The sequence below is a fragment of the Narcine bancroftii genome, chromosome 11 (assembly GCF_036971445.1).
Source record: "Narcine bancroftii isolate sNarBan1 chromosome 11, sNarBan1.hap1, whole genome shotgun sequence".
Taxonomy (NCBI): domain Eukaryota; kingdom Metazoa; phylum Chordata; class Chondrichthyes; order Torpediniformes; family Narcinidae; genus Narcine; species Narcine bancroftii.
In genome coordinates this window covers 5,229,133-5,250,184 of record NC_091479.1, presented here as the reverse complement: position 1 = coordinate 5,250,184, position 21,052 = coordinate 5,229,133, and the positions used below count along the sequence as shown (strand labels likewise).

Genomic DNA, 21,052 nt, shown 5'->3' with positions numbered 1-21,052 from the left:
CACTTTTTTGCAGGTTTAATCTTATATCCTGAAAACTGACTAAATTGGGAAAGTAGTGACAGCAGGAAGGTAAGGAGGTGTCAGGGCTTAATATAAAAAAGCAGGAGATCATCCACATAAAGAGAAACTTAATGTTCAATTCCCTTCCTGCAAAAACCTGAAAATGACTCATATACTCAAAATGCAATTGTCAAAGGCTCTATGGCCAAATCAAAAAGTAATAGACTTCGAGGACATCCTTGACGGGTTCCCAGTTGGAGATTGCAAGGTTGTGACTGTAGAAAGTTAGTGAGAATTGAAGCCGTAAGGCATGATTACAGTAATTTAATCCATGTCATAAAACATGGTCGAAAATGGAAATTTTCTAAGATCTAAAGGACCCATTTCTACTGATTCCATTTAGCAGCACTCAGTCGAATCCAGCTGCATTAAGAATAAAGGTTAAAATACAATAGACAGTGCAAAATGTAAAAGAAAATCAGTCGTCTAGTCCTTAATAATGGAAAGTTCACTTTAATCAGCTAATTCTTGTAATTTACATAATTTAAATGTGAACCCTACTCACTGGGCTGTAACAGCATTGCGCTAACTGCGACACTAACCGTGCCACCGTCATAATTAAAAAAACCCCTTCCCCTCAGTTTACAGATAAAGCCTTACTAATATACTTAATATTAATAAAGATAAAGGCTCTTACTCAGCAGGAATAGGGAGACACTTTGGGAGAGTTGCCCCAGCAGCACTGCCATTTTATTCAAACATAGCTTTATTGAAATTTTGTTCAAATAACCGCTGCAGGCAGGGCATGACCAGGGCACTCCATTTACTGAATATTTGCTCCCATCTTCACCAGAGATTGTGTGTTGCTTCAGAGAACATTTACTATTACAATCTAAACTTTTATTTATTTATTTTTATTCTTTTTGATTTTAAAATGTATTTATTTACTCAATTTTTTTTGCTGCTTAGTTGGGGCTGCTTGGTATCCAGATACCAAGGATTTTGCTGTACATGGATAGATATTAATCAAATGCAAGTACACAACTGGTCATCATGGGCTGAAGGGCCTGTCTCCACATTGTAGAACTCATCTATGAATTTGAGTCTCCTTACCTCTCGAATTTTCTCAATGGCTAGCATTAGGATATGTGAGATGAGAATCCACTCTGGAATTGAGGGTAAGCGCTCCATCTTCACCAGAATAACGTAATTGTAGAGCAGCAGGTAGGTGAGATATGTCATCTGTAAAAGAAATCAGTTGAGAGCCTGAAGATGAGGCACTCTCCCTGGAACGTGCACAACTGTGAGGTGCCCAGCAGCATCTTACCGTGTGGAACCAAAATTTAACAATTGGTGCGTTATAGAACTCATAAATCTTCCTTCCAATTGGGATACTTTGGTGATTTTCCACTCCATCTTCTTCATCCCCTTTTCTGGAAACAGCCTCAGCATTTGCATCCTGAAACATGAGGAACATCTTTTTTATCCTGAGTGGGATGAGAATCGAAGTGGGATAACACCACAAACCCAGCTGTGAACTCGCTCTCCAGCGTCACCTCGAATTGCTGAACTGAACCTTCCACTTCCCCAGTCAACCATCAATCTTTCAGTGCTTGATTCTCCAGTCTCCATCTCTGCAAATCCATCCTGACCCACCTAACCCACCAGCACCCTGCCCCACCCAATGAACCCCCCACTTCATTTTCTCCCCTCACCCTTCCTGATCCCACTCGCCTTCCTTGTCGATACTTACATTGTCCTCCTCTTTCTCCTTCCCCTGCTCATCTCCTGTTGCTTCATACGACAAATCATCAGTACCTTTAAAATCCAGGAGGAGAATCGTGGGTGGGAATATTATTGCCAACATAATCTGACAGGAAATCACAAAATAGCCCAGGGAATTTGAATTCAATTTTAAACACACATAAAGTTAAAATTGCAGTGAAATCACCAGAACACAATGACTGAATGATACATACAGGCATGTAGCTTTTCAATGATCGAGCTTACAAAACTTGTAACTCACTGATGCTGTCATTCTTGACAACTCAAAGCTTACCTTGACAAATCTCCCTCCAGGCCGTGTGCTCCTTGGAAGAAGACCGCAGAGCCCACGTCACTGACAAAAGACAAAGGAGGAAAAACCGAACACCCAACCCCAACCCACCAATTTTCCCTTGCAACCGCTGCAACTGTGTCTGCCTGTCCCGCATCGGACTTGTCAGCCACAAACTGAGCCTGCAGCTGACGTGGACATCACCCCTCCATAAATCTTCGTCTGCGAAGCCAAGCCAAAGAAAAGAAGAAAAAAGATCTCCCTCCAGGCCGTGTGCTCCTGAGTACAATGACCCTCTTCCTTTGTTCTTGCTTCTTACCTCTTATCTCCTAATCTGAAGTCGGTGAACTTTCCCATGGGGAAATGTTCATCTACTATCTATCAATGCCATTCATAATTTTGCAAACCTTTATCAAGTCCCCTTTCAGTCTCTTCCACTCCAAGGAGAACAAAATCAACCTATTTTATCTCTCCTCATAACTGAAAAAAAAAGTGCTGGAGTAATCAACAGGTCCTATGATGTCCATAGAGGGAAAGATGTATAACCAACAATTCGTGCCTGTGTTCTTCATTAAACCTCCTATCATCCTCTCTAGAGCAATGAATAATTTTCTATTTTATGGCAACCAGAAATGCAATAATGCAGACAATACAAAGGTAGGTGAAGGAACAGGTAGTGTTGAGGAAAGAGAGAGGCTGCAGAAGGACTTGGACAGGTTAGAAGAATAGGCAGAGAATTGGTGAATGAAATGTCAGAAAGTACAAGGTCATGCACTTTGGCAGAAGAAATAAATGGGCAGTCTATTTTCGAAATAGGAATAAAATTGAAAATTCCCAGATGCAAAGGAACCTGGGAGCCCTTGTGCAGGATACCCTGAAGATAAACTTGCAGGTTGAGTCGGTGGTGAAGAAGGCAAATGCAATGCTGCCATTCATTTCAAGAGGAATAGAATACAAAAGCAGGGATGTGATGTTGAGGCTTTACATGGCCCTGGTGAGACCTCACTTGGAGAATTATGAGCAGTTTTGGGCTCCTAATTTAAGAAAGGATGTGCCAACATAAGAGATAATTCAGAGAAGGTTCACAAGGATGATTCCAAGAATGAAAGGGTTATCATATGAGAAAAATTTGACGACACTTAGCATATACTCTTTGGAATTTAGAAAAATGAGGGGGGGGGGGGATCTCATTGAAACATTTCAAATATTGAAAGGCATGGACAGAGTAGATGTAGAAAAGTTGTTTCCCTTGGTGAGAGAGTCTAGGACAAGAGAGCACAAGAGGGTGGTGAATCTGTGGAATTTGTTGCCATGGGAGGCCAGGTCATTGGGTGTATTTAAAGCAGAGATTGATAGGTTCTTGATTAGCCAGGGCATCAAAGGTTATGGGGAGAAGGCTGGACAATGGGGCAAAGTGAGAAAATGGATCAGCTCATGATTAAATGGTGGGGTAGACTTGATGGGCTGAATGGCCTATTTCTATACCAATGTCTTATGCTCTAAAAGTCTCAACCCAAACTGGCATAAATGGCAAATATGGACATGGTACCTTCAGGCCAGGATTTTTGCGTACATGAAGTCTCCCCATCCACATGTCAGACAGCAACATCTGGCTGCAGGTGTGAGCAATGAAGTCACGGTGTTTGGCTGTCACTGCCAGTTTAAGGCAGGTCAAGTCACTCCAATTCTTCAGTTCATAGGTCAAGAGCTTCATGGCGACCTGCTCATCATGTTTGAATGTGTGGTCCAGGAGATCAACAGCAAGCTGGCCAAAGTCCCTGAAGAGAGAGAGGAGAAAGTGCAAGAAGCACAAGAGATGAGAAAACAATAGTCGGAAGCATCTTCTCAGCCAATTTTAAATTTGCAGTATATTTAAAATTAATTCAAAGCATGGGTCATCATCCTCAACTTCAATCTCCAACGTTGCTCTTGTCAGAAAACTCGGAACTGAGGAAGGAATGTTTCATCTTGAACTTGCATGAGAATCCACATGATGCCTCAAGGGATGAGAGGGCTTCGAGAGTATAGTAAAACCCCTGGTAACCGGAATCTATGTGGATTGATAGATGCCGGATACGTGTATTTTCCAGTTGCTTGAGACTTACTCTTACAATGTCTAACTAATACACCTGCATTAAGAATAAACAGTTTAAAAGACAAAAATACTAGACAGTACTTACACTGAACAAACTTCACTTGCATAAATATATAAACCTTAAAGCATTTTACTTTATTTTCAGTCACATTCTTTGAAAACATTTAATCGTCATTGAATCTGGTGGTTCCTTTCCTTCCACGGAGCCGCCCGAAAGACGAACAATGACATTTTAGAATTAACACCCCCCCCCCCCCCCCCACCAAATTTACAGATAAAGCTTTTGACCGGGGCAACTCTTACTAAGCAGGGATAAGGAAACACTTTAAGAGAGACACCCCAATGGCAAGAGGCATAAACCAGCTCTTCATCCTGGGCGACATCATCGCTGTTTCACACAACTTTATTTAAACAGCTGCTATGCCCAAGGGACTCTGGTGGCTGAATATTTGCTCCCATCTTCACCAAAGGTTTATGTGTTACTTCAGAGAACATTTACTTTTACAATTTTAAACGTATGTATTTTTACCTTTTAATTTATTCTCATTTATTTAATTTTTAAATTTTATTTTCCTCTATGTTTTTGCCGGATACCAGTGGTTTTACTGTAGTATCTTTGCTCAAATAATTTTGTTCCATTAACACACAAGATAGTCTTTTCAACTGTAACAGAGTGGCATCAATAAGTCAGTTTAACATGTTCTGAGGAATTGGGCAGAATCCAGAGAAATCTTAGATTGGATCCCAGTGAGAAGATATTGGGAATACTGTATCTGATCTCACTTCAAAAGGAGAGTTGCACATGATTGTGGGAATGCAGCAAAGATTCCTGCATCAAGGATCCAGAGTTGGCTGCAGAATCTCAACTTGAAGCACCGACAATCCTCACATGGGTAGAGCATTGGCTGATCGCTCGGGGTCAGTATTGGGGCTACTTCATTTAACAAGGACAAAAGACAGATGTGTCAGTATTTCAGTGGAGTAAAGGGTATGAGAGAGGAACTGGCCAAAGTCGATTGGAAGGGGACACTAATAGGGAGGAGCGTAGAACAACAACGGATGGAGTTTCTGTGAGAAATGAGGAAGGTGTAGGATAGATACAAACCAGAAAAGAGGAAATATCCAAATGGAAAAATGTCACAACTATGGCTGATAAGGGAAGTCAAAGCCAATATTAAAGCAAAAGAGAGGACATACAAGGAAGTAAAAATTAGTGTGAAGATAGAGAATTGACAAATTTTAAAAAACTTGCAGAAGGCAAGATTTTTGAGGAAATGAAAAAGGATCTAGAATGCGTAGAGTGTGATAAATATTTTTTTGAACAAGGATGTGCGAGGTAAGTGGAGGACCTTAAAAGGTGAAATTTGAAGAGTACAGAGTTTGTATGTTCCTGTCAGGATCAAAGGTATGGTTAGAAGTCATAGGGAACCATGGTTTTCAAGGGATATTGGGGATTTGGTTCAGAAGAAGAGAGAGGTGAATAACAGGTATAGGCCACATGGAGCAAATGAGGTTCTTGAGGAGTATTAAAAAATGCAAGAAAAACCTCAGAAGAAAAAGAAATCAGGAAGGCTAAAAAGACATGAAGTTGGCAGACAATGTGAAGGAAAATCCTAAGGGTTTCTACAGATATATTAAGAGCAAAAGGATAGTAAAGGACAAAATTGGTCCCCTTGAAGATCAGAGTGATCGGCTTTTTATGGAGCCAAAAGAGATGGGGTGATCTTAACTGTTCTTTTTTCATCAGTATTCACTCAGGAAAAGGGCACAGAATTGTGGGAATTAAAGAAAACAAGCAGTGAGGTAATGGAACCTATACAGATTAAAGAGGAGGAAGTGCTTGCTGTCTTAAAGCAAATAAGAGTGGATAAATCCCCAGGGCCTGACAAGATATTCCCTTGGACATTGAGAGACGCTGGTGTAAAAATTTCAGTGGCTCTGGCAGAAATATTTAAAATGTCTTAGCCATGGTGTGGTGCCAGAGGATTGGAGGGTAGCTCATGTCGTTCCATTGTTTAAAAAAACTCTCCAAAAGCAATGGTGGAAATTATAGGCTGGTAAGCCTGACACTAGTAGTACATAAATTATTGGAAGGCATTCTAAGAGATGTGATATTCAATTATTTGGATAGTCATGGACTGATTAGGGATAGTCAACATGGTTTTGTGCATGGTTGGTCATGTTTACCCAATCTTATTGTTTTTCAGGAGGTTACCAGGAAAGTTGATGAAGGAAAGGCTGTGGATGTTGTCTACATGGTCTTAACTTAGGCCTCTGACAAGGTCCCATATGGGAGGTTAGTCGGGAAGGCTGAGACGTTAGGAATTCATGGTGGAGTACTGAACTGGATTCGACAAAAGCTGGACAGGAGAAGCCAGAGTAATGGTGGATGATTGTTTCTCATACTGAAGGATTGTGGCTAGAGGTGGACCTCAGGGATCAGTGCTGGACCATTGTTGTTGTCATCTATATCAATGATTGGATGATAAGGTGGTAAAATGGATCAGCAGATTTGCAGATGACATTACGACTGGAGGCGTTGTAGACGGTGAGGAAGGTTTTCAAACCTTGTTGTAGGATCTGGACCAGCTGAAAAAATGGGCTGAAAAATGGCAGATGGAATTTCATGCAAGTAAGTGTGAGGTTGCATTTTGAAAGGACAAATCAAGAAAGGGCATACACGGTGAATGGTCGTGCACCGAGGAGTGGGGTAGAACAGAGGGATCTGGGAATACAGATACATAATTCCCTGAAAGTGGCATCACAGGTGAATAGAGTTGTAAAGAGAGATTTTGACATATCTGCCTTCAAAATATTGAGTACAGGAGTTGGGATGTTATGTTAAATTTGTATAGGACATTGGTGAGGTCAAATTTGCAGCATTGTGTTCAGTTTTGGTCACCTAATTATAGGAAAGATATCAATAAGATAGGAAGAGTGGAGAAAAGATTTACTAGGATGTTGCCAGACTTCAGGAACTGAGTTACAGGGAAAGGTTAAACAAGTTAGAACTGTATTCCCTGGAGTGTAGAGAATGAGGTGAGGTTTGATAAAGGATTTAAAAGTATGAGGGGAATAGAAAGAGTAAATGTAGGTGGGCTTTTTCCACTAGGGTAGGTGACATGCAAACCAGAGGACATGGGTTAGAGTGAAAGGAGAAAAGTTTAGGGGGAACATGAGGGAGAATGTCTTCATGCAGAGAGTGGTTGGGGGTGGGGAGGGGGGGGGGTGAAACAGGTTTCCAGATGAAGTGGTGAATGCAGGCTCAATTTTAACATTTAAGAATAATTTGGATAGGTACATGGATGGGAGAGGTATGGATGTCTATGTACTGGTGCAGGACAGTGGGACTAGGCAAAAAAAAAATGGTTTGGCACAGATTAGAAGTTCCAAAGAGGCCTATTTCTGTGCTGTAATGTTCTATGGCAACTGAAAAACTCTCAAGGAGATAAAAGATGGTATGAAAGTAGACTAGCAAATAAGATCAAAGAGGATATAAAAAGCTTCTTCAAGTATATAAAAAGTAAAAGAGAGGTGAGAATAGATATAGGACAACTACAAAATGACACGAAAAATAACAATGGGAGGCACAGAAATGACAGAGGAACTAAATGAGTATTTTGCATCAGTCTTCACTGTGTATGATATTAGCAGTGCGCCTGATGTCAAAGGGTATTAGGGAAGGGAAGTGAGTGCAGTTACTATTTCATGGAAGGTGCTCAGGAAGCTGAATGGTTTTAGGGTAGATGCCTCTCCGACGAGATGGACTGCACCCTCAGGTTCTGAAAGAAATAGTGGTAGAGATTATGGAGGCAAGTTTCAGGAATTAATAGATTCTGGCATGGTCCCAGAGGACTGGAAAATTGCAAATGTCACCCCACTGTTCAAGAAAGGAGGGAGAAATGAAATCATAGGCTGGATAGCCTGATGTCAGTGGTTAGGAAGATGTTGGAGTCAATTGTCAGAGATGAAGTTGCAGAGTGTACTTGGAGGCACATGATAAGATAGGCCAAAGCCAGCATGGTTTCCTTGAGGAAAATCTTGTTTGACAAACCTATTGAAATTTTTTGACAGTGACAAACAGGCTGGATAAAGGATATGCAGTGGATGTTATGTATTTGGATTATCAGGCCTTAGAGGGGCCGTGCCACGTGACGACGTGGGGTTAGACTGGTAATCTCTGCTCTCCTCAAAAAAGTTGAGAAAAAGTGACAAAAAAGACTATAAAAGTTATGGAAAGTACAAGAAAGATATACAGAAGAGATCAACCTGCCACCAAAGAAAGATAAAGCTATCACTGTAATACAAGGAATGGAGCAAGAAAAAGAAGAGAGGCCAACCTTGAGAAAGGATACTGGAGATGTCCGCAAGGTAATATCTAAGGGAGAGAGGCCAAAAGCCAGGGAGACCTTGGACACTGCTGTCCAAGGTCTCCTCCAACAAAAGCCACTGACATCGAGTAAAAAGGCGACTCTGCGCATGCGCAACTCCTCACACATGCACAGGGAACATAAAAAAAGAGGAACTTTTAAAAAAGGTACAAGACACCCAGAGCTCCAGAGATCAAGAAGAGGACCTAGAAAAGCAAAGAAAAGACTAAGAACAAGTACAAACCGGGACCAATGCCTGAAGAGGGCGCACAAAATCAGTGAACCGGTGCGGACTCGAAAGGCCAACATGGCCTGTTTCCGCTCCGTCAATGGTTATATGGTTAAGCTACTATCAAGAATAAATCAGAGAAAGGTGCAGGTTTCTTTATCTTCTGAGGAAATGAATCAATTTTTAGACTCTTTTCGTCAATCTATCGTGGTGTTAACTGATGAAGAAAGGAAGAATGGTGACAAGATTGAAAGATTAATGCAACAGGCTGATACAACATTAAAGCAAATTAATTTGAGATTCAGAATATTAAAGACCAAATGAAAAAGGTGCAAGCAGAAGCTGCTGCTAAGAATGATCAGTTAATGGAAAAAATGGACATTCTGAAAAATCTTAGTAGACAGAATAATATCAAGATTATTGGTCAAAATATGAAAAAATTTCTGCAACAACGGATACTGGAATCTTTGGGTCAGTCAGGCTGAATTCCAAGGAGATTTGGAGATTGACGAGCCCTTCGGGCACTGAGACCTAAACCTCAGCCTGACCAAAGGTCCTGTCCAATACTTGTCAGATTTCTTCAATACGAAGTAAGAGAGAAGATATTGGAGTTGGCAGCAAATCCAGCTAAAAGAAAGATGATCACCTTTGATTTATAATGAAAATAAGATTTTCTTTTATCCATTCACAAGTTTTGATTTGTTAAAAAAGAGAGAAGAGTTTAATCCAGTGAAAAATATGCTATGGAAAAAAGGCGATGTCTTTGTTTTGAGATACCCTGCTGTGTTGAAAGTATTTGTGGGAGAAATAGATTTTTTACAAATCTTAATGAAGCAAAGATATGTGCTGATTCATTGCCTGACAAAGAACAACAGGTGGCTGCCGGTACTTGGACTAATTATATAAATGAAAGGATTTTATTATAACTGAAATTACATTGTGTTTCAAGTGAGTTTAAATGGGGAGGAAGGTTTAACCTACAATGTATATGATCTACTATATTTTGATAAAGTCTATGGATTATTAGACTTGTGGGAAAGTCTATAGTGAGGGATAGTATGGCATATCGAATCAGTTAGTGTGGAGTATGAAGCTGACCACTGCGGAATCATGGGCATGAATGTTATTTGCCTCCCGTATAGATACGGGAATTCGAGACGTTGTAACATCGCACGCCTCTGGGATTTTTCTTTACTTTCTTCTTCTTACTTCCTTTTACTATCTTTTTTTTTTGTTCAAAGCCTGGATTACTTAAGAACGTAGTACGTTATATAAGTAGTATCAAAGGGTGAGCGGTGGGGGATGCTGGATGGACATATGGTTTAATATTGGTGTTTAATGGCAGGAAAATTGAACTTTATTAGTATTAATATTAACAGATTTGAGAATCCAATAAAGTGATAAAGGTTATTAGGTTATATGATAAAAGGTAAAGTGGATGTAGCTTTTCTCCAAGAAATTCATTTAATCAAAATAGATCATGCGAAATTAAAGAGGGATTGGGTAGGAATGGTACTGTCTTTTCCATTTAACTCTAAAGCCAGAGGGGTAGCGCTATTAATAAATAAAAGTTTACCAATTAAAATATTGGATACAACTATTGATAAAGTGGGAAGATATGTAATGATGAATTGTCAAATTTATTCAAGATTTTTATGCAATTAGTCAATCAAAGGGGAAGATAATTATGGGGGAGATTTCAATTTTACCTTCGGTTGGATAGATCAGGTGGAATTATGGTTAAAAACAAGATAGTTAAAACTGTGATAAATTTTATGAATGAAATGAAACTCATTGACAGTTGGCGGAAGATGTACCCTAGTACTAGGTATTATTCGTTTTATTCTTTTAGACACAAGACATATTCACGTATAGATATGTTTTAAATCTTTTCAGAAGGCCTTTGAGAAGGCCTCTGATTGCTGCACATGAGGCTACTGAACAAGAGACCATGGCATCATAGGAAACATACTAGCGTGGGTGGAGCATGAGCTGATAGGCAGGAAGCAAAGCGCTACCAATCGCTGATGGTGTTTCACGGGGGTCAGTGTTGGGGTTGCTTCTTTTATGTTGCAAATCAATGATTCGGATTGTGAAGTGAATGTCTTTGTGCCCAAGTTTGCACATAATCGAAAGGCAGGTGAAGGAACAGGTAGTGTTGAGGAAACAGGGAGGTAGCAGAAGGACTTCAACAGATTAGGAGGATGGGCTGAGAAGAGGCAAATGAAATATAATGTTAGAAAGTGTATGGTCATGCACTTTGGTAGAAAAAATACATGGCAGACAATTTTCTAAATGGGGAAAAAATTGAAAATACCTAGATGCAAAGCAACCTGGGAGCCCTCATGCACTATACCCTGAAGGTGAACTTGCAGGCAGAGTCGGTGGTGAAGAAGGCAAATGCCATGTTGGTTCATTTCAAGAGGAATAGAATATTTTTTCATGTGAGGATTATCGTATGAGGAACATTTGGTGGCTCTTGGCATGTACTCCTTGGAATTTAGGAGAATGAGGGGGAAATCTCATTGAAACATTTTGAAGGTTGAAAGGCATGGACAGAGTAGGCAAATAAAGGTTGTTTCCCACAGTGGGAGAGTCTACGCCAGGAGGGCACAACTTCAGGATTGAAGAGCATTTGCTTAGAACAGGGATGCCCAGGAATTTAATTGGCCAGTGGCAGGTGAATCTGTAGAATTTGTTCCCACAGACAATTGCAGAGGCCAAGTCAATGGGTGTATTTAAGGCAGAGATTGATAGGTTCTTGATTACCAGGGCATCAAAGGTTATGGAGAGAAGGCCAGGCAGTGGGGCTAAGTGGGAAACTGGATCAGCTGATGATTAAATAGTGAGGAAGACTCGATAGGCTGAATGGCCTATTCCTGCCTATTTGATTTTATGATTTGGATTGAGAAATAAATGGCTTTGTTGCTAAGTTTGTAGATGAAACAAAAGTGGAGGAGCAGGTAGTGATGAGAAAATGGAGAGCGTGCAGAGAGAATTACATCAGAAGGGGCATAAATTGGCAAGTGAAATACAGTGTTGGAAAGAATATGGTCATGCACTTTGATAGAAGGAATAAGAGAGCAGACTATTATTTGAATGGGGAGAAAATTCAAAATTCTGAGGTGAAAAAGGACTTGGGAGCCCTCGTGCAGGATACCCCAAAGGTTAAACTCCAGGTTGAGTTGGTGGTTAAGAAGGCGAATGCAATGTTGGCATTCATTTCTGGAGGAATAGCATATGAGAGCAGGATGTGATGTTGAGAATTTATAAGGCACTGTTGAGGCTTCATTTGGAGTATGTCTCCTTATTTAAGAAAGTCAAAGGGTCAGAGAATACTCACAAGGATGATTCTTGGATTGAAGGAATTAACTTATGAGGAATGTTTAATGTTTCTGGGACTGTATTCCTTGGAGTTCAGAAAAATGAGTGGGAACCTCATCGAAGCATTTCAAATGTTGAAAGGTGTGTCAGAGTAATGTGAAAATGTTATTTCCCATGGTAGGGGAGTCCTGGGCAAGAGGGCAGAACTTCAGGATTGAAGGGTACCCATTTATAACAGAGATACGGAGAAATTTCTTCAGCCAGAGGGGGGGTGAACCTCTGGAATTACTACCATGACTGGTGAGGATATCTTTGGATATATTTAAGGCAGAGATTGATAGCTATCTGTATAGTCAGGGTATCAAAGGTTATGGGGAGAAGGCCAAGGAGTGGGGCTGAGTGGGAGAATGGATCAGCTCATGATGAAATGGCAGAGTGGATTTGACAGGCCAAATGGCCTACTTCTGCTCTTATATCTATCGTCTTAATTCCTAACTCCCCCATCCTGCATTAAATGCCACTTGGCCACCAAATTCCTCCTGTTTTTTGCTCTGAATTCCAGCATCTGCAATTTCTTGAGTCTTTCTGAATCAAAGATTGATTCTTAGGATGGGTGATTGTTTTGTGAGGAAATATTAAGCAGACTGAGCCAAGACTATGGAGTTGAGATGACAGAAATTATGTAATTAAGTTCAATATTGTTGCTGGATTTGACCGGGTTGATGCGCAGATGAAATGGAATGTCAAGAACACAAACTCACTGTCTCAAAATAAAAGAATGGCCATTTAGATAGAGTTGAGAAAAATCTTGAGATACTAAGGGAATTGAGAGGTTTTAAGTTAGTTTAAGTATGTTGTGCTGAGTCCAAGCATGGGAGACGTGCTGAGTTTCTATGTCTTATGTTCTTGGATTCAGACTGATATAGGTGACTAGCACACTCTGGTAGCTTGTGGTTGGGCATGACAGGAGGAAGGAAGGTGAAAAAGGAGAGCCCTGGGAAATGCACAGAGGAGGGCAACTAACCTGGAGTTGTTTTCAAGATCCTGAGAAATGTCATCCACAAGCTCGCTCCCAGAACACTCATTTGACATGGCTTTGTAAAGTTTGCAGGCCACCAGGGCTTTAGCCAGAGCCTCCTCACCCTGCTGCCAGAAGAAGAGAGCCATGCGCTGTCGCTTCACCAGCACTGCCCATACCAGCAGCTCGTGGTAGGGGAAGGCAAATCGGCCTATATCAGGGTTCTCCTCATCAATGTCAATCTCCTCCTCTTTCTTCTTCTTTTTCTTTTTTCGTTTAGATTTTGAGGGTGGTTCATCATCCTAGGCCAGAAGAACAGAGTGAGCACAGGTAGAGAATATTCCAGTCTCACTGGACCATTACCAAATACCCAAACACAATTAAAAAAATACATCAGGGACATGTGTGAGGAACTTCAGAGACACAGGATATGAGGCAGTAGCTGTGTCGCTGCTTTTGATTGAAAATGAGTTTCCCGATCAATTTTTTTCTTTAAAAAATTTCTTGCTGATCAAAGATACAGATCAAAATGGATGGGGATTCCTAATTAGTATTCAATATTCAAGAGCAGTTACAAGAGATGGGCATTGAAAGGTTAATGGTATATTTTTTTTAAGGCAGCACAGATCAAATGAATTAAAGGATGTTCAAAGGGTTCATGTAATGTTTACTGCCTGGATCAGAGATAATCAGAAAGTTAATGGACTGTCTTCATGGAACAGAGGTGATCAAGGGGTTAATGATGCATTCACAGACATGGGGCAGAGGTGATTGAGGGTTAATGTTGTGTTCATTGACTTGGTGATAAACATCTGGCATTGGTCAGTTGGGATGGGCTGCGGGCACTGAGCTGTTCTGCAGGTTTCTGTTGGAGAGCCAAGGAGTTGATGGTGCTGTGTAGTCACTGTCTATACCCATGAGGGCACTGGGAACTCACTAAAAGGAGATTAGCCCTGAAGGAGGTTGGGATTAGGGAACAACAACACTGATGCTGTGTGAACATTTGGGAAAGCTGCTCATTGATAAACCACATTCACAATAATATCACAGGATGTGATGGAAAATACAATGCATTTGCTCAAAGTCCATGCCAGTTTTTATGCACTGCTAAGCTTTCTTAACAATTTCCTTGTCCAAATCCATCTGCCTGATCTTCTATCTCCTCCTGATAAGCCTCCACTTAAATGTATCAGGATTACAAAGTAAAAAGGTTTAATTTCCAGGGATTTTTCTGATTGCTGCTTTTCTGCCTGCAAGGATCGACAACGAGATAGACAACAGACTCGCCAAGGCAAATAGCGCCTTTGGAAGACTACACAAAAGAGTCTGGAAAAACAACCAACTGAAAAACCTCATAAAGTTAAGCGTATACAGAGCCGTTGTCATACCCACACTCCTGTTCGGCTCCGAATCATGGGTCCTCTACCGGCATCACCTAGGCTCCTAGAACGCTTCCACCAGCGTTGTCTCCACTCCATCCTCAACATTCATTGGAGCGACTTCATCCCTAACATCGAAGTACTCGAGATGGCAGAGGCCAACAGCATCGAGTCCACGCTGCTGAAGATCCAGCTGCGCTGGTTGGGTCACATCTCCAGAATGGAGGACCATCGCCTTCCCAAGATCGTGTTATATGGCGAGCTCTCCACTGGCCACCGTGACAGAGGTGCACCAAAGAAGAGGTACAAGGACTGCCTAAAGAAATCTCTTGGTGCCTGCCACATTGACCACCGCCAGTGGGCTGATATCGCCTCAAACCGTGCATCTTGGCGCCTCACAGTTCGGCGGGCAGCAACCTCCTTTGAAGAAGACCGCAGAGCCCACCTCACTGACAAAAGACAAAGGAGGAAAAACCCAACACCCAACCCCAACCAACCAATTTTCCCCTGCAACCGCTGTAACTGTGTCTGCCTGTCCCGCATCGGACTTGTCAGCCACAATCGAGCCTGCAGCTGACGTGGACATTTACCCCCTCCATAAATCTTCGTCCGTGAAGCCATGCCAAAGAAGAAGACAGTAAAACCACAAATTGTGCCCTGCATGGATTTAAGACTACACATCATGATCTGGTTATACAGTTATAACCGGAGAGATCTGCAGTTACCCTGTGTCAGGATTACAAACATTGCTACCACATGTAAACATAATTACCATCACTCTGGAACATATTTATCTTGATACCATTTGACTCATGTTCATTTCTGTTCAGCCAATGAATTTGTTCTGTGAATTATGAGGATTCTATTCAGTCAGAGAGCCATACTTGAGTGAACGCAGCTAAAGACTCAAAGACACAAGTGCAGATACAGGGAGGCTGCTCTCCTCACAGAGGAGCTAAAGACTAGAGTTCAAAAATCAAATATGGATTGGCATTTCAGGACGAAGATGATAAACATCTTCACTCTTAGAATGATGAATCCGAAGTACCCTAAGAGGACTGTGAAACCTCATTTTTTGGATTCAAGACAGAGGTGAATCAAGAGCAGGAAAACATTATTGAACTAGCCTTGATTATGTTCAATGATGAAGCAGACTCAAAACAACACATGGTTTACTCCAGCTCCTCCATCTGATACCCTGTTCTCTGGCATCATCTGAGAAGCTCAAGAAGTAGGGTCCAATGCTGGAGGTGGCACAAGGAATGGAGGGAAAGGCTGGAGTGGGTCATGGTCCAGGGATAGGAGGCACATGACAAACATGGAAACAACAGAACCACCAAATTCACCAGATACAAGAAGAATAAAAAAAGATACTTACCTCCATTCCCAGAAGCTTAAGAGCTTTTGGCTGCAGGAAGATAGATTGAAATAAATTAACAGGCAGAATAGGACATCACTTTTTAACACTATCAGGTAGAATGACCTGCAGTGAAATGCAGCCCCTTCTGGGTCAATGAACCATTCCAGTGCATTGACTGCCATTGTGCCTGATGTTGAAAAGAACCAATGCACATTAAAGGATGTCCCATCAACATTCACAAACATTCCCAATGATGTTGACAGAGATCCCTCTAATCTTTGGTGGAGTTCAAGTTTAAGTTTATTTTCACATGTACCAAAATGCAGAGGTGGAGATCAAAAAATTGTTAGATATTAAAGGAATTAATTTGAGTTAGTCAGGGAAAGATCATATAAGATCAACTGTAGTCTAACAGAATGGTGGAAATTGGTGAGAATGTTCTCCTGCATTTGTTTATCTCATTGTATTACATTCTTGCATTCGGACATGCAAAATCACCAGTCTAGAAGAGAGTGGAACATGACAGGCCAGCCAGGGAACAATGTGAAGGTAACAACAGCAGGTGAACTAAGGCTGGACGGAATCCAGCAATGGTACACAGGTTTCCAACACGAAAGTCTGCAGACTCCGTGATTGAAATAAAAACACAATGCAGGAGAAACTCAGCAGGTCAAACAGTGTACTTTAGAATCAGAATTTATTGTCATGAACAAGTCATGGACTTGTTGTTTTGTGGCAGCACTACAGTGCAAACATTCTACGAGGCACATTTCAAAATAAAAAATAGTGCGAGAAAAAGACAAAGTGAGTTAGTGTCTGTGGTTCATGGTTCATTCAAGAATCTGATGGCAGAAGGCAAGAAGCCGTCCTTGTGCTGCTGGGGACTCGTCTTCAGGCTCCTGTACCTTTTTCCCAATGGTAGCAGATGAAGAGGGCCTGGCCTGGGTGATGGGAGTCTTTGGGGACACCACCTCTTGTCGATGTTCTCGATGGAATTAAGACTGGTACCCGTGATGATGCAGGCTGAGTTATCAATCCTCTGGAGTTTTTTTCCTGTCCTGAACGTTGAAACCTCGATACCAGACAGTGATGCAACTAGATAGAATGCTCTCCACGGTACACTTGTAGAAGTTTTCGAGTCTTTGGTGACTGACCGAATCTCCTTAACTTCCTCACAGAGCTTAGCCTTTTTCATGATTGCATTGACATGGGGGCTTCAGGACACATTCTCAGAGATGTGGACAAACAGAAATTTGAAGTTCTTTATACAAAGATACATGACCAATGTTTCAAGCTTGAGGCTTTCATCAAAGTATGAGCAAAATGTAGGAAGGTGCCCACCTTTATCTTTGCTACATAAAGTACACTGTTTGACCTTCTGAGTTTCTCCAGTATTGTGCTTTTACTATGGCATCCAGGCTTACTTGTTGACAGTGCAGACAGAGGGTTCACAAGAAATCTTGGGGCCAAATCCATCCAAAGGAGAGGGATGAAATCAGTGGTTGAAGAAAAAAGCTGGGATTGGCTGCAGCATTCTCATCTTCTGCTAATTTTGTTTTGAACCAAGTGCAGGGGGTTTTGGGAAATACGTTGGATGTCACCTCAGCACCCCAGGAATTACGTGTGCAGGCAGGAATCTCAGCACTATGGAGCAAGAGGGATATCACAGGGGTCCTACCCTGGATGACTGTAAATCATTTATAATCTTTTTGACGTGCAGTGTGGTAACAATCCCGACGAACCCATGCTGCCCAATTACACTCACTCGACATACAACCCCCAGTTCATTTTTAAACGGTGGGAGGAAACATGAGTACCGGAGGAAACACACGCAGACACAGGGAGAGAACAAACAAACTCCTTACAGACAGTGTGGGATATGAACCCGGGTTGTTGGTGCCATAACAGCTTTGTAGTAATCACTAGGCTAACCCTTGTCCTGAACGTAGGAGAAAATCCATGACCTGAGGTGAATTTTGGATTTTAAACTAAATGGTCTGCATTTCTAAATCATTCTAACATTTGAGATTAAATTTGTTCAGTCAGGCTAATACTTACTCGCTTTGGTCCGAATAAATGATTGTACAGTGTTCGGAATGATTTGCGTGTATAAGCACAGCAGTAGGCTCCTCCCATCAGGTGCTCTATGACCAGCCCAATGTCGATCAGACTGATGTGGTAATCTGGAGGTAGGTTGCCCTGTTCCAAACAACAGTCCTGTGTCAACATGTTTGATCCAAAAACAGCCCCAGATCCAGTTTCTTACACTAAAAACACACAGAAATGATGGAGGAACTCAGCCAAACTCGCAGCAGCTACAGAAAAGAAAGATATATTACAGACATTTCAGGCCTTAGCCCTTCTTCAAGGAATTAGCAAAAACCAGGAAGGCATCAGAATAAAAACTGAGGTTGGCAGGTGGAGGAGACCAACACCAACAAAAAAAGGTGTAAATTGGATATGATAAGAGGACAGGTGAGAACTGATTTCGGTAAAGGCAACAGGGGTAAGAAGAAGGGGGAGGGGTTTTCAGAAACCAGAAGTCAATGTTAATGCAATCTGGTTGAAGGGTACCCAGACAGTTCTTTGCTTACACTTTGAAGAAGGCTCAAAATGTCAGTAATATATCTTTACCTCTGATGGATGCTGAGTTCCTCCAGCATTTTTTTGTGTTTTTATCACAATCGCAGCATCTGCAGACCTCCATATTTTACCTAGCTTCTTATACACATGCCACAGTCCAGGAGTCCAGCCCTGGATGAAGAACTAACTAGGTTCTGGAATACTGCAAGGCCAAGGGACCAGATATTGGAAGAACCAGTCCACAATGAGTCATTGTTGATTGTATCATCCCTGCTTGCTGAAGTGGTGACCTTCACTCCAGAACGAACTGTTCCTGCAGATAAACTGCTCAAGGTGTTCCAGTGCAGTTACCACATTAACACCTACACAACAATATGGAAAATTAATTGAATATGGCTGTTCACAAAAACAATCTAATTCATGTAACTGCTTCTCTGTTGAGATTTTACCAGAAACACTCTGGATTTCCTCTCTCCTTTGACCCAAATATGGACTGCAGAGGTGAAGTGAGACGAATTTCTTTGGCAACAAGGCAGCATTTAACTATGTTGGGTCAAGAAGCCCTCATCAATCTGAAGTCAATGGGCATCACAGGCGAAATGCTCTTGTGGTTGGAGTCATCCCTCACACAAATAAAGATGGATGATATTTTTGGAGGTCAATCATCCCAGCTCCAGGATAAGACTGAAGGTTCTGTTCTCGGCCTAACCATTTCCAACTTCTTCATTAATGACCTTCTTCAGAATGTCAGAAGTGGGGATGTTCACTGATAATTTACATAATGTTCAAATCCACGCAGCTCCTCAGAAAATATTTAAACTTGTGACATTTCTGCCCAAAAGTTCCAATCAATGACCATCTCAAATTGGAGAGCCCAGTGGTTCTCAACTTTTTTCTTTCTACTCGCATACCACTTTAAGTATTCCTTATGCCATACGTGCGCTGTGATTAGTAAGAAATTGTTTAAGGTGGGATGTGGGTGGAAAGAAAAAGGTTGAAAGCCATTGTTTTAATCACACCTCATTGACTCGTCATGTGCAGGGTTTCATAACTCCAAACGAAATGGACCAATGACAATTTTTCTCAAGCAAAATATTTTAGCCACAATTGGATCTAGAACAGTGATTCTCAACTCGTCCTTCCCACTCACGTACCACCTTAAGCAATTCCTTACTCATCACAGAGCACTGATGGCAGAGGGATGACTTAAAGTGGTTTGTGAGTGGAAAGAAAAAGGTTGAGAACCATTGGACTCTAACCACAAAACTTGACATTCAACATAATCACCATTGTTTAGACTTCTTGTTAGTCCTAGAATCAAATGTTTACCTTTTTCACATCTCTAACCAGATAATGAAGTGTGTTTGGTGGCCCAAGTCTCTGAAATAAAACACAAAATCTTGAGTCACTTGGTTCCATGTCTCTCCCCTCCACCTCACCATCTCAGGTGAATGGCATGACCCTTCGTATCAGTCTGAGGTGAAATGAGCTCAATGCAAGCAGACTCAGTGCCAAGGTTAGACAGGTTGATTAGTTTTATTCATGTCAATGTGAGTTAATTCCATCATTGGAGCGTATTCTGCATGGAGGTCGGTGACCAGTGGCATTCTGCAGAGATCTGTTCTGGGATCCTTGCTCTGTGGCGTTGCAGGTGTAAAGAAAGATTTTGGCCTTTATAAATCAGAGTATAGGAATTGGGATGTTATGCTGAAGTTGTTTAAAACATTGGTAAGGCAAATTTGGAATAATGTGTGCAGTTCTGTTCGCCTAACTACAGGAAGGATATCAAAAAGATTGAAAGAGTGCAGAGAAGATTACTAGAATGTTGCTGGGTCTTCAGGAGTTGAGTTACAGGGAGAGATTAAACAGGTTAGGACTTAATTCCTTGGAGCAAAGAAGAATCAGAGGAGATATGATTGAGGTTGACAAGATTATGAGAGGTAAAGAGAAAGTGGATGTGAGTAGACTTTTTCCACTTAGATTGGTGGAAATAAATACAAAAGGTTATAGTTTTACAATGAAAGGGGAAAGGTTTAGGGGAATATTAGGGAGAAGTTCTTCACTCAGAGAGTGGTGGGAGTCTGGAATGAACTGCCATCTTATGTGAATGTGGGCTCAATCTTGAGTTTTAAGAATAAATTGATAGATACATGGATGGGAGAAGTCTGGAGGGTTATGGAATGGGAGCAGGTCAGTGGGACGAGGGAGATAATGGTCAGCACAGACTAGAGGGGCTGAATGGCTTGTTTTCTATGCTGTAGCATTCCATGGTTCTACCTATTTAGGGATAAAAAGTGAAGGGGGGGGGGGAGTTTAGGGGAGACACCAGGAATGTTCTTTATGCAGAGAGCTTTGGGTGTCTGGAATGCCTTGCCAGGGATGGTGTTGGAGGCTGAAACAATGGGTGCACTGAAGAGACTCTCAGAGAGATACATGGATAGAAGAAAGATCGAGGATTACGGGGTAGGGAAGGTTTAGTACTTTTTTTAAGGAATCTATGGGTTGGCACAACACAGTGCTCTCTGTTCTATTGATAGGGCAGACAGCTAGCACTATTTTCCCTGAATGACAACAGCAAATACCTTAGGACATCTATTTAAGGTGAGTGGAGAAAAGTTCAAGGGAGATTAAAGTGTAG

The 21,052-nt window shown here is 41.5% G+C and overlaps 1 protein-coding gene across 2 annotated transcripts in view; it reads right to left on the bottom strand.

Annotated features, from left to right (window-relative positions):
* Positions 1-21,052, bottom strand: part of LOC138745375 (transient receptor potential cation channel subfamily M member 1-like) — a 107,338-nt gene that overhangs the window by 53,168 nt on the left and 33,118 nt on the right. For both annotated transcript variants that reach the window (XR_011346227.1, XM_069902350.1), the window contains 8 exons: positions 19,744-19,794; positions 17,890-18,030; positions 15,850-15,879; positions 13,099-13,394; positions 3,606-3,834; positions 1,754-1,870; positions 1,328-1,459; positions 1,114-1,242 (listed from right to left, as the gene is read on the bottom strand). Coding sequence is in view for 1 of the 2 variants with exons in the window: in XM_069902350.1 (XP_069758451.1) it covers positions 1,114-1,242; positions 1,328-1,459; positions 1,754-1,870; positions 3,606-3,834; positions 13,099-13,394; positions 15,850-15,879; positions 17,890-18,030; positions 19,744-19,794 (1,125 nt within the window). In the remaining variant the exon portion in view is untranslated. The remainder of the gene's footprint in view (positions 1-1,113; positions 1,243-1,327; positions 1,460-1,753; positions 1,871-3,605; positions 3,835-13,098; positions 13,395-15,849; positions 15,880-17,889; positions 18,031-19,743; positions 19,795-21,052) is intronic.